Source organism: Primulina huaijiensis, chromosome 3 (genome assembly GCF_012295235.1).
Source record: "Primulina huaijiensis isolate GDHJ02 chromosome 3, ASM1229523v2, whole genome shotgun sequence".
In the NCBI taxonomy this organism is placed as follows: domain Eukaryota; kingdom Viridiplantae; phylum Streptophyta; class Magnoliopsida; order Lamiales; family Gesneriaceae; genus Primulina; species Primulina huaijiensis.
In genome coordinates, this window is record NC_133308.1 from 18683917 (window position 1) to 18698841 (window position 14925).

General features: G+C 34.5%; 1 protein-coding gene across 1 annotated transcript; it reads left to right on the forward strand.

Annotated features, from left to right (window-relative positions):
• The first annotated feature begins 10873 nt into the window (after positions 1-10873).
• LOC140973579 (protein TUNICAMYCIN INDUCED 1-like) lies at positions 10874-13066 on the forward strand. The gene is made up of 3 exons (XM_073436496.1): positions 10874-11108; positions 11269-11616; positions 12064-13066. The coding sequence occupies exons 1-3, from the start codon at positions 10977-10979 to the stop codon at positions 12889-12891; spliced, it is 1308 nt and encodes a 435-aa protein (XP_073292597.1). The 5' UTR covers positions 10874-10976; the 3' UTR covers positions 12892-13066.
• The last annotated feature ends 1859 nt before the right edge of the window (positions 13067-14925 follow it).

A 14925-nucleotide genomic window follows, 5' to 3' on the forward strand; every position in this document is an offset into this window, starting at 1 on the left:
CATAATATCAAAAATATAATTCTGACATAATGCTTGACATCTTAATAATCTGACTTTCTCAGGTTTAGACTCAATTCTATTCCTTAAGAAAACTTTCACCTGTGTATTATCAACTTTCTAAGTAAATTTTTTTGCAAGTAAAAATAATGGTCATTTCTCAAAAGCCCTTTTTACTGCATAGAATTCCTTTCGTTGATATGCCATCTTATGGCTTATGCATCCGAGAAGAGTCCACTGCAATATCTGCATGGCTGTTCTTTTTCTGGTATGAGCTATGTTAAGATTGCGGCCCACCACAGATCATTGGCATCTGTATATAATACAAGATCATCTTCATCCTGAGGAATAGTCATTTTCTGACGATTTTTACGAATCTCTTTTAAATATACAAGTCCTTGAGTGTGTTCTTTTGTCCATATAAATTTTGAATCTTTTTTCAGTAATGAACTGAACACTTACCTGTGTTTTGCTAGGTTTTTTATAAATATCCCAGCAAAATCAACAAAACCCAGAAAATTTTGAAGTTGCTTCTTTTCTTTTAACTCATTTGGAAAATTTTGCACCTTTCTTACTATATGATCCTGCAAAATTATTTCAGAATCATCGATTTTTATTCCTAGAAATTCAATCTTTTTTGTGGCAATGACTGCTTTCTTTTCTGATAAAACTAGTCCTTCTTTTTTACAAACATCAGATAAAATCTCTAAATGCTTAATATATTCTTCCATATTTTTAGATATAATCAACACATCATCAATATAGACAAACATAAATTTGAAATAATCTTTAAATAGATTATCTATTTTTTTTTTTGAAATATCTATGCTGAATTAACCAATTTCATTGGTAATACCTCTCAAATATAGTGTTCTTGTGGTGTGGAGAAAGCTGTGAATTTCTTGCTTTCTTCCTCCATCCGAATCTGATAAAACCCAGACTTACAATCAAACTTAAATAATATATTTTCATTGGGTATGAAACTAATTAAATGTTTTCTACTAGGTATAAAATACCCATCACATTCCAGAATCTTATTAATCTCTTGATAATTAATAACTAGTCTGAGTTTGTTCCTTTTTATTCACCATGATTTTTTACCAGGAATCCTGGACTGCTGTTTGGTGAAATTCCTGCTTTGATCAAACCAAAGTCCAGATGTTCCTTGATTATAATCTGTATATCCCTTTGATCAATTATGTTCATTGGGATCGGCTTGCAACGAACAAATTCATACCCTTTGCCTTCCTTAATTTTAAGGCAAGCTTTGAGTTGATTTTTATCCCACCATGCTAAGGGATCTTCATTGTAATTTTCTTTGATCTTTTTCTTGACATCCTCTAAAGATACCTTAGATTCAAACTCTACTTCATTATTTTGTAGAGCTATCTTAAGGCATTCTATTTCTTCTGGTTGAAGCTCTTTATCTGCTCTTAGTTGGAGCATTGTTTCTCCAAATCGTCTTGAATCCTTTATTTTTGGGTTCAAAAGTTTTCCTTCATCACCACGCTTGCTGAAAAACTGGATTGGTAATTTTCGGTAAAATGCCTCTCTAAGTCTCTGGACTATGATTTTGTGATTACATGGTGTGGTAAACATTAATCTTCTAATCTCATTTTCTTGAGTATAGGAATTAAACATTTGGAGGAAATTATTCCCTAACAAAATTTCAGCTCTTGTATCATGAAAATAAATCGGTGGTGTTTTTACCTTATACCAAGGCGTTTTTCCAGCACCTCCGATCATTAGTTCGGTCATATTAATCCCTTCATATAAGATTAAGATCCTTCGAGAGAAATCGCGTCCAGCAATCTTTGGTAGTTCTTCTTCCAAATTATTTGGAAAAATTCCCTTTTTTGCTGTACATATTCCAGCACCTGAATCAATATAAGCAGCAAAATATTCTGCTTTATATTGTTCATACAACATTTCTACTGGAATGTATATCGAGAATGGGCTTGTGGTCATTGGATTTTCCATATCATGTCGTCTGCCATAAACTCCATTCCATACTCTAGACGTTTCCAAGGTTTATGTTCATCGAGAAACTATAGTCCAAGAACCAATTGATCTGATTTTTTTCCTGGAATTCCTGTGATATGAACTTCTAATTCTCCGACCTTGATAATTCCTTGGTAAATTTCTATCATAGGTTGTTCTAAATAGTATATGGTATTACAAGGAAATTGATTCCTCTGTTTTATAATATCAAATACTATTTCTACTTCCTTCCATCTTTCGGGGCATCTAAGCTTTCCTATTGTGGAAAAACTTTTTAGCTCCTGTTGGGTTTCTTGGATGGGTGTTTTTCCCCATTCTTTTATCGCATATAGCAATATCAATAGGTGAATTTATTCTTTCTTTGAAAGTAGCTTTTATCATAATCTCGATTGCTCCAATATGAATTCAGGGCATGGTCCATGCTACTTCTATCTTGAGTTTTTGTAATTCCTCAATTTCTTCAGAAGGAATTAGTTGCATCTTCATTCTATTTCCTTTAAGTTCCATAGGAATTGTCATTTCCTTTTTGAAAACTTTATAGATTAGATGATGCTTTCTGTTTCTTAGGCCAAGATTTCCTAAGAACTCTTCTACCTGTCCTGCAGAGAATCCCTGATATCTCTGTAGACTAGGATTTTCTTTCATGATATTTTTGACCATGTTGTTAGATATTGTTGTCTAACTAAAGAAATGAGACAAGTCCTCATGTGTTTCGTGTCAAAACACCTCGTCTTCAGTCATATTCTGATTATGTTCCATCAGATTATCCCTGACTCAAGACTTCTTCTTCTTCATATATACTTTCATCTAAGGCAATATCCTCAAATCAGTATACTTGAATAAGATCTTGGTAATAAACTGCTTCTTCAATATCCGGGGTTGGATCGAAACGTTTAATACCTCTTTTTTCATTTTCTGGACAGTTGGTTGAGATATGACCTCTTGCTCCACATGTCCAGTAATTACAATCTTTAAAACTTTCATTAGCTCGAGTATGAGTTCTTCTGAAAGTTTTCTTCATGTGCTTCGAGATGTACTCGATGCTTGGGATGATGTCCTACTTCTTGATGGTCTACTTCTTTGTCCAGATTTGTAAGATCTGGCTTTCTGTCTAGACCATAATGTTCTTGGTTTCCAAGAACTTCTTCCACTTCTAGCATGAGGATGAGTCCTAAAATTTTTCCTCTTATGCTTTTGTGGTTTACTTCCAATAATTGTTGGAAGATCATTTTCCTTACAACACAAGGAGTACGTTTATTAATACCCCTTAGTCGTTTGTAATTCTTTTGTAATGCTGCCAAATGACATCATTCTGCCAATTTTCCTTTAAGTAAAGAGGCTCTTCGTGCCAATGTATCTGGATTTCCAGGGATATATTCTCTTATTAGCATTTCTCTCCAGGGACTTGGCATATTAGCGAAGAACAGCTGCATTGCTATATCTTCTTCGACCCCTGAATTCCATCTACATATTCATCCACTAAACAAATGTCATGTAATTCAAGACTATACAGAGCTTGAGTATATTTCTTTTTCTTCTCTGTATCTTGACTATTAAAATAGTCTACACCTATAAATTGTGCTTTAAAGAGGGTATCCATTCTTCCGGCTATCTCGCTAAGAGATTCTCCGACTAGGACTGATTCTTTAGTTTCTACCGAAGTCATGTCCCAAAAAATTTTCATTAATCACATAAGACTCATTTCCAGAAGTTTAATGAATCCTTCTCTGTTGAGATCAAGTGTCCTGCTGCGATTCTCATAGCAGATGTCCAATCATCTATGAGATCTTTTCTGTTCTTGAAATCTAATACATCTAGGTTAAGCATAACCACATAAGGATGTATAGGTTCTAAAACAGATTTCTCATAAGGTGTTTGGTGCAAAAGAATTTGATTTTTCCTTGACCTTGTTCCCGCTGGGTGTGATTCTCCACCAGTGTAAAAGTCTGGTTGAGATTCTCTCATATTTATATTCTGAGATCACACACTTTCTCTTAGTTGTTCTTGTGAAGATGACCAGGTTATGGTGGGTTGTTCGCCCCCAGTTGTGTTCATCTTTAGATCGACAACCTTGAGATTTGCAAAAGATTATGCAAGCTCTTGTAGATCTTCTAGACCAATCTTTTCTAAGGCTGTCATCAGATTAATTTCATTTCTGAGACTGTTTTGATTAGATTGATCATCTTTTTTTCTTCAGTTAAAGGTTTTGGCATCACCTTTGCCTTCCCTCTTTGATGTATTAAGGGTTTCGTGCCAAAAGATGGTGTTAACCTTCTTTCTGAAGTTCTTTTACTAGAACTTGGTTGTTGTTCTAGATTTTAAAGTCTTGTTCGAATATCCTTTAATATTCCAAGAATTTCTTCTTGGGTTTCAAGGATTTTCTCCACATTCTGTGGTACATAATACAGCATATTGCCATAGTTTTGTACCGTCTTTTGAATTTCTCTAAGATCTCCCGAGAGTTTAGAGGAATCCGATACGATTTCTAAGAACCCGTTATTTTGAATCATAAGGTTACCTTAGGACTCTGATAGGTTCCTTCTTGATATCTAACCTTGGTTAGATTTTCCTGTTTCCATACCTGTAAATAGTTAATCTCGAACATGGGTTCGGATTCATGTTAATTGAGAAAATTTTCCTCCTCAAACATTTAATTACTTGATAATAATAAATTTGTATGTTTGAAATAATTTTACCAAGGCTCTGATATCATTTTCAGCCCAGAAAATCAATCATTAAATTATATAAAATATTGATTTAATTTTTGAAAAGTCAAATACAATACTTTTGTATATCAACAACTAAAATTTATATTCAACATGAATAGATGATTGATATTGATTTTATTTTGAAGAAGTTAGAAAAAAAATTATATCATACTAAAAAATAGAATTTGTATCATTGAACTAATTAAATTATATATTGCATAAAAATTTCATAATTAAGATTTATATATTTTCGAATTATATAAAATATTGATTTAATTTTTAAAAAGTCAAATACAATACTTTTGTATATCAACAACTAAAATTTAATATTAAACATGAATATTCATTATGAATACCTTTCAATCAACATCAATACAAAATGCATATTTATTGATAAGAAGTTAACTTTGTTGTCGGTTCGGTATTCTTCAATTATCGATATCATTCTAGTATTACATTCATCTGGTTCCTTAAATAAAAAATGAATAACATAATTATTTTGTAATAAAAAATAGAATAAGCAAAAATATAAATGATAAATTAAATTAAAAGCATTTTTACATATTCATAGTTCGTTGTTGTCTTTCTCTAACTACCAACCTATCCATCTCATTTCGTAATTGAGTTGTTCTGTCCCTACCAACTCTTCTTCTTTCAGGTCTAACCGGGTTGTGGTTCAACTCAAACGTGGGTGGATTCCAGTATCGTTCATCTGCAAGAGATTGAAATCTTCCCTCATACAGCCACAGTTGCACAAGTGTTGTGGGATCTAACGATTACCATTTAGCTGTGCAAATGTTGGCCATGACTTGGCCTTCCTCCAGTCTCAACCGAAACAGTTTGCTCATGTACATCATATTTGACAACATGATGTTCACTAGATTTTTTTCCCATTTCTCATACTTCCAAGATGCATAATCTGACGATAACTGATTTTTCTGAATCATACAACTATCTCTTGTCACACTTTCAATAAAGTACTGTACGCACCTCAAAAGGGTCAAGTGTATTATTGCAGATACAAGAAGTCTACGAACTCCCTTTAACACACTGTTTAAACACTCTGACATATTGATTGTCATCATCCGACAATGTCAACCGTTGTCATGGGCCATACTCCATTTCTCTAGCGCAATTTCAATTAAATACATGTGCACCAAAATGTTCTTGTTCTTGATTGCCTCGATTGTTGCTTCAAACTTACAAATTTGATGTTGTGTGCCTACCTCCAAGCATAAATCTTTCAAATGGACATCTTTGAATTTAGAATTAAAATTTGAGCAGACGTGTTTCAAACAAAAACTAAGCACATCATGAGGAGATCGAAAATAAAATAGATCCTCGGCTCCTCGCACAATTCTCTTATGCTTGTCATAAATTAGGCACACACCATTTCCACCACAAAAAATATGTCGACCACAATTCTCCAAGAACCATTTTCAAAAATCAGATGTTTCTTCATCTACAATGACGAATGCTAGCGGTAGAACCTGATTTAAGTGACAACGAACAACATCTTATGCTTGTATTTTGTGTATAAATGTGTACCATCGATACTAATAATTTGTTGACAATGTCGGAACTCATATATACACGACTTGAATGCCTAGAAAACATAGTTCAATGTCTTCATCGCTTCGGTGTTTGATCTAAGATGCTTCCAATCCACAATTGTTTTCTGATTATATTTCACATGGCACGCATATATTTTGAAAGTAGCTGTATCGAGCTCTCCCATGCACCTTAAGTAATTTCCACTTTGCATTCAAACTTTTTGTTATGCTTTCGTATACAATATTTGATATCCACAGTTATCTTTTATATTTTCATAATATACCTAATCTCATACGAAGGATCACATCATACAACCCCGAATAGAGTTTGTGCCACCATATCACTGTTCAAGTTATGAGGATCTATATCGACATTGGTAGATATACATGTGTGGGCTCGTCATATTTTGTTATTTTTAGATAACGTGTTTTCGACTTGAAAGAAGCTCGAAGACCCCATCGACATATGACCGTAGAATAATCATTTTTGCACCTTAATTGCCACAAAATGTGTGTGCTGTCCACGACACATAATCACGCCTTGCAACTCCAATAGAATAATTCTTCACATATGCAATCAAATATTTCTTATCCTTAAAAAGCATATTTAAGCATAATTTTCCTCTCTCCGGATTATAGTAGCTTGATCGCATTCCAAAAAGTACGCCGACAGAATCAGGAGGCTCTTCCTCGAAAAATTTATTGAAAAATGATGGCATTTCTGAAGTGCTAGAAAAAAATGGTATGACTTTTCTCTGAAACGTTTTAAAATTTGGTTGACAAGATGATGTCCCCTCATTCGGATTAGCATGTGTATTCACATTTTCGTCTGCGTTCACTTCTTCTTCTTCAGAATTGCTATGTGACATCTCCGGTTCAATATCACTCCTAGAAACATCATCATTAGTGGCCATATCCGGACAACGAGCCCTTGTATCTAAGCCAACATTGTTTGCTACACAATTATGTCTTTCTGGATTCCAACTTGATCTACCAACATTGAGGTCCCAACCTGGTGTCCTATTCGGCCAACATGACCCAAGATTTGGTTCAGATGGGCCGAAGATATATTGATCTCACGATCCACTTCTAGGCTCCCAATATATATTGCTCAATCCTTCAGTGACGTGTGCAACATATAATTCTGGCTCATGAAAAGCCCCATATGAAGAAGTTGTTGGATCTTGGTTTTCTACGTGCCCAAACGCAGCGGAAGTTTAAAATTTTTATTTTATTTTGAAAACAAAATAATTCTTTTGGACACTCGTATGGTTTTCAGGAATTAAACATGCATAGGATGTTTAAATAATTATACCTTTGTGAATTAAATCACTGGACTCCAACTAATCCGGTATAAACTGATTAGCTCTTGTTGATTCCCTTCGAACTTTCTTCAAGAAATCCTTCTATCAAGTCCACGACTAGATAGTGTGTTCCTCTTCCAATTTGCACTAGAAAATATGGAAGATATTTTACGTAGGAGAGAAAATAATTGAGAGAGGCACAAATTTTTCCCTTTTTCAAGGAAGTGGGCGATTTTCTTTTCTTTGGAATGGAGGCTCACGTGAATTTTGAATTTGGTGGCTAGGTTTTCAACTTTTTTGTGTTATTTATAATTAACTTAAACCTTAATTACATAATTAACATTAATGAGCTTGATTTAATTAATTGGGCTAGTTCAACTAGTTTAATTAATTTAATCAAAGTCCATTAAAACTTTAATTATTGATTATATTGGACTTGTACTCCTACAAGCCCTTTAAACATACTACCCACCATATTTAATTTACTAATTAATAAACTCAACTTTTGAGCTTAATAAATTAAATACATTATAAATTCAACATTTGAATTTATTATTTAAATTATAAATTCAACTCATAGAATTTTTCTCACCTCCAAAATTTAATATTTAATAAACCCAACATTTGAGTTTAATAAATTAAATTCTCAAATTTTATAAATTCAACTCCTTGAATTTATTCTCTCAAAATTTAATTATCATAAATTCAACTCCTTGAATTTATTATATAATATAAACTCAACTTCTTGAATTTATTCTCTCAACGGGAACAAACAATCCAGTACTTGTGTGACCCTCAATGGTTCAGGGATACAGCTAGCCGTGGGTTCACAACTCTTTGTGATTCAGGACATAATCCTTTATTTGGGCTTACCCTATTTAGCCCCATTCTTTTCATCAACACCTTGATTAAGAATGTCAGAACTCATTTCTGATTGCACCCATCGGATCATGATAAGAGCGTCTAGTAGCATCGCCCCATGATCCCCTAGGTATCACTGATAGTGCCTGCAAGAACCAGTCGATTATGATTAACGTACAGTACGGTCCCTTCATCTCATATATCCCGATCGAATCTGCAACCATTGGTTCATCGAGGGTTGCATATTAATTCGATAACTATGTGATAACTATAATAGTGGCATCGCGTGTACTATTGGAGAACTCCTTCTTCAATGTACATCTCATACTCTGGCCAGAGATTCCATGCACTATTATTACATTAGATCACATAGGATATCCACACCCGTAGGTGAGCGGTGAATCCCCGACTACAATGCACTGGCTCCTATATGTGTCGCAACTATACCCAACCTCGCCACCTGATGACTCTCCTGGAGTCGGTAAACGAGTCAAAGCACAGCCCTAGCACATAGAGCCTCAGTGTTGTCCCGGGTCGTAAGGACTAATGGTGTACAATCATAACCACGGACTTATCCTCTCGATGAATGATAACCACTTGGAAAGTCCGAGGGAGGGTTGTTCGGTATAATCATCATATGACTACCCATCTGTATGTTTGGACATCTCTATGCCCTTACCAAGAAACGCAGTACACAACATCACAGATGCTAGTCTCGAGCTCAAGCGACCTTTATCCATGTTTTAGGCGGCTGAATCGACTAGGAACGAATTTAGATCATACAGTGTTTACAAATGAGTTTCAACATCGAATTACGATTCATTTGTATTAAAGTATAATCAAGGTCTTTATCTATGTTTGAAATCATGGGTATACAGATAAAGAAATAACAAACCATGAAATAATGAATTATATTAAAATAAATATTGTTCTTTACAACTGAGTCAATAAAATCCCTAGTCAACAGTTGACTTGCAGGGCATCTACTCTAATAGAAGTATCGGGTTGGTTATTGAACATTGAATCGAAGATGTGTGGAACGTACGATTCAGGTTCACCAAAACCATCTTGATAATAAATTGGATTTGTTTCCACGTATAAATGCAATATTTACATACTGGCCGGAACAATGCATTGTAAGCTCTAAATCCTTATAATCAACAAGATTCACTTGAACTTCATTCCAAGATGATCTCTCTATAAATAAATTTTTGTTGATAACTTCATAGTAAACTTCATTGGATCAATTAATAATATTTTATGCACAATTTTAACAAACACCAACAAAGTAATAGAGCATAATACTCGTATCAGTCTAATATAAAGAATATTATATTATTCCTGACAATAACGTAACCACCAAAATATAAAATCACATCGATGGTAGCCATTTGGAAGAATAAATCTCGGATACAAAGAAAATTTAAATAAAGTGATAGAATAATTTTGAATTGAATAAGTGTAAGGAAGAAATAAATAGTAAGAAATTTTTTTTAGAAATTGTGAAAGTTTTGAGTATAACGAAACAAAATAAAAACGATTATTTATAGATGAAAATTACAGTTGTGTCGGATGTTGAGCAGCGGACGCTGCCCATGCTGCTTATGTACTTGCAGCGGACACTGCAAATTTTGATAGTGAAGGTCTCCACTTACAATATTTTTAATATTAAAAATATTTTAAATTATTAATAAAAAAATCCTATAGATATATTTGTTGTATGATTGTATTGGGTTTTTTTTTTTAAATGATCGGACAAGGGTTGCAGGCATGGGGATATATGATTTATAGGCGGCATGATTACAAGATAAGGTAATTTTTTTATGGAGACAATAGACATGCTACTATTTTTCCATGTTACTTGTTATTATATACATGCATCCTAAGTGTGTGTATATATCATGTATACACATATTATCTATGTGTACCTATAGACACACAATATATATGTATATTACAGTTGACAAATTTGTCTTGCACATCAATAACATAGACATTGATGATAAAAATATTTGTATTCTTCAAACCTAGGGTTGGCGTTTGGAGTAGTCTTTTCAACTATCCGAACACAACCCGAAAATGTCGGGTATCCAAAATTTCCTTATTGTTTTAAAAAAATAACATCGATAANTAACTATTAATTATTAATTACATAAAATCTGAAACATAAAAAAATATGTGTATCCGTATCCATCTGCAAAAAGAAAATTCTAGTTCAAATATATACTCGAACTGGATATTTTTTTAATAAAATAACTGACCCGTTTGAATATCCAATATCCAAACCCGAACAGCCAGCCCAGTTTATACTTGAAACCCCGTCGGACCCTAAAGTTACGGTCATATTTACTTCTCTCCAATCAAATCTAACAGTCGCATCATTCTCTCAATTCCTATTGGTCCATCTCGTCCACGTAATCACCTCAGTGTTCTGAAGTATCCTTTATCTGCTTTATTATTTTTTAAAATCAATTTTTCTGCTGGGTTCAAACAATTACCATTTACCTATTGTTTGATTCGATTCTATAATTCTGTTGATTCTGTTAACTTCAATGGATTTGCGGTTCCGATCGGCGTATTTTTCTGCGGTGTTTTGTTTGGTTTTGATCTCAACTAATGTCCCGCCATCAACCGCTTCGGTTGCCGCACAAGGTTTCGAGCGTTCGTTACCTGAAGCCATTAAGGTATTTTTTTATTAAATTCTTGTTCAACATGGTATATATATATATTTTGCATATTTTGGAGCAAAGCTTTCGTCTTTTTACTGTTAGAGTAATGTTGAGTAACATTGATTTTCTTTTTGATCTTTATATTTTTAATGTTATGTTTTCTTGGTTGACGTAGGATTTGAAGGATATAACTGTGAAGGGATTAGGGTTTCAATCCGATGATTTCAAGATTTCTGGTTTCGATTCGAGTGACGCTCAGGTGGGGAAGTCTGTAGTGTACGACTTCATTGTTCAGATTGGTCATAAAGCCATGCCCTTTAAGCTTGTGGAGGACGTGAATAGTTGGGAATACGTCGATTTGCCAATTTTCAGATCGGAACATCCGATTATGCCGGGTGATGAAAGCGGATTAGTAGACAGGAGGCAATTAGATTATCAGATGCCTGTACTTTCCCCCTTTCAGTTGGCCGGTCCAATGGAGCTGTGGATTCAGGATGCAAACGACATGAGGATTTCTTTGCCTGTAAGTTCGTGTTTTTCATCCGTGATTGATATGAATAATTTAGTTCGGTATTATGTTGTATGCTTCTTCAAATTTTGATTGTTCGACCTTAAAAAAAACCTATCGGATGTGTATTGTATGCTGTTGATTCTTGAACATGTGTTAGCCACCTCAAATAGGTTAAGACTAAGGCTTGGATTATATTCTGGAAAAGGACAGAGGATGGTAACCGAGTCAACAGTACAACCAAATCTTTTGGATGAGGAATAAAATTTGTTGATGGTTGTTGAAAGTTAATTTGTTTTATCATGAAATAGTAAATGATCTTTGTAACAATTCAAACATGGATATTAAGGCGGAAATGGAGTGTTATCACATGTATATGTGCAAATGGAACTAGCAATTTGATGCTTGTTTTCTCTTGATACTTCTGTATTGATTGATCTTTTGGCATAAAACATCATGCAGCATGATGTGGATGCTGGTGTGTTGAAGAAAGTGATCTTAGCAGATGGTGCCGTGGTCATCATCAAGGGTGCCAGATCTGTTAGCTTGCATCATGCAGTGGAGCTTCCACTGCCCTTAAATAGAACTGATAATGGTTTTGCTTCTGGTCTTTTAAGTATGGCGGAAAATCTACTACATGCGGCACGTTCCCACAATGGTCCTCTTGTTTCCCTTAGAATTGTTGGCCCCACATCACTTACATCCCCTGCATCATCATCATCATCCTCTTCAAAGCTTAAACTCAAGCGTCTTGCACCTGATCTAGTCGAGCTATCCTCTGCAGCAAAAAGAAAATCCATGGACATCAATACCCCACCAGCCATTGATCTACCAGGAGAACCAAAGGCTCTTCTTGCAACAGACTTTTCAAGTAAATTTTGGCCCATCACATCTATCAATGGCTCGAATTCCAAGTTACTCGGCTTTGAGACACTGCTTTCCTCTTTGCTCGGTCCTAGTGCGAATAAGGAGGGTTCTTTTAAGCTTTTGAAGGCAGATGTGTCAGCTCAAACTTTCATAAAGATAGGTTTCAAGGTCGAGAAGAAGATAAGAGAAGGTGAAGAATTTTTCCTCGAGGGTTACCCAGATTGGAGAACAAAGCCTGAGACTGTAACTATGCATTACGAGGTGTTGGCCAAGGTTGACAGGAACAAAATCGTGCCGGAGAAGGTGCTGCAGGTTGATCCTGTGATGGAAGAGGATTCTGTGGCACCATATGTGCTCATGGGAAACATCACAATGTCCAGTATTCCCATAGTTTACCAGCCTCTAAGTCCATTTACACTCTGAATATTTGTGGAGGAGGTAATTTTTTTTTAGGATGAGCAAAGTGTAAAGTTACTTTCCCGCCCATATTCTTTCTTCTTTCTTTCTTTCTTTGGAAGCAATTATATATACATACATACATATATATATAAAGAAATTAAAACCCATTTTATATCCATACTCATAATTTTATTTTTCTGATACTTGTGTGGCTATAATATATTCACCTCGTATGAAAGTTGCATCTCCATCATGAATGCATATGCTAAACCTTTAGAAATTAAGGCAATGTAAATGGATTTGGGACCTTTAGAATGGTGTGATCTGTTTCTCTTCTGGGTTTGTTGGTGGTTGATTCTAACATTTCTCTTTGGATGCTAAGCCTTGGTGCGATTAAAGCAGGAGAGAATTGATTTTGGTAAGGATATTTCACTGGTTCATGTTGTGTGCCCAATTCATGGTAGTTGGATTTTAAGCATATAATAGAGAGGTATTTTGGTCAATAAAGTAAATTAAACAGACTTAATCATTCACGCTAAAATCATATCACGTAATAACATATTTTATCAAGTTTCAATGATTGGCTTATGTGTAAAAAGCAAAAAGTAAAAACTACTGGTAATCACAATATTAACTCAGAACAGGCAGTGAAGGTCACGGAAGATGTTATGAATAAACCATTGTATATTATACACGTAATGTACGAATCTTCACATAATTAAAACCCTTCATTTTTCATGAAGTCTAATGTATACACACGTAATTTAATCACTCTATATTATATGATTATTCAAAAGAAATTCACCATCTAAATATTATAATTTTGTATATTCTATGTTTTTTTTTAAAAAAATCTTCTACGCGCCAAGACTCACACCGACAAATAAGGTATATACCGCAATTTGAAATCCACAGTCCGCCGCTAGTAGAGGCAGGAGGAGGGGCAGCAGTGGTGGGGGCAGGAAGAGGAAGGACAACAATGGTGGTGCTGGCAAGAGGAGGAATAGGGGCAACTACACTTTTACCAAAAATTATAATTGACAGTGATGGTGTATCTCAAAATCTTTTAAACTGTACAACAGTTGAAGTATCATATTCCGATTGTTCTATCTAATAATAACAATTATTACACTCAATAATCTCTCTCCCAATAATTATTACACTTCTTATGATCAATGAGAATCGAACATGTGACATTAACTCTGATATCAATTGTGTAGAATTGAGTGTTTGTCGTTTTACAAATAGCTATTATTGGTGGTAATAGTGCAGTTCAAATCTTTTAAACTGTATAACAGGGGCGGACCGACATATATATATACCCGGGCTTTAGCCCGTGTGATCCAATGGTTTAAAATTTTAGCCCAAGCAGAGTCATATTTCTGGCTCAAGCACTACGTTTCGATTTTTCTACCTGAGATAATTATTGTACCCAACATACTAACTGAATATTACATTTACCGGTAATTGTAATTGAAACCCGAACATTATAAACATGTTTTAACATACACAATCATTAAAAAAAAAATAGACAATTAAATCTCACTTTGATCTCGACCCATAACAAATGAAAATTCAAACATGCATTTATCAGGGGAATGAGATCCCTCTAATAAATTGCATTATATATATACGAAGCCTGTGTGTAGGCATCGTAAGGATACAACTTCCACACTCTTGAATATCGGTGCAATAGAGTTAATGTAGGAGCATAAAACGATGAGTTCATCCTGCACCGCTTTTAGCGACAAAGACGGTGTTTTCACGCACCATGTTTATACTACAATATCCGCACTCTTCTATAGCAGCAATCATTTAGAAAATTGATATAATATTTATGTTTTTGTGATTTGATAAGGCTGTTGATCAAATGGATAAATACAAAGTCTAACTAAACTGAATTCAAGAAGAAAATTGAATACTCACGAGCAAATATTTTCAAAATTAATCAGAGCCAGACCGACTGCCTAGCCAAAATGTAGTGCATTATTCATAGGTAAAAAGGTTACCTAGAGCTAAATTGATCAAATGACAACTGCTAGAGCCAACCGATAGCAG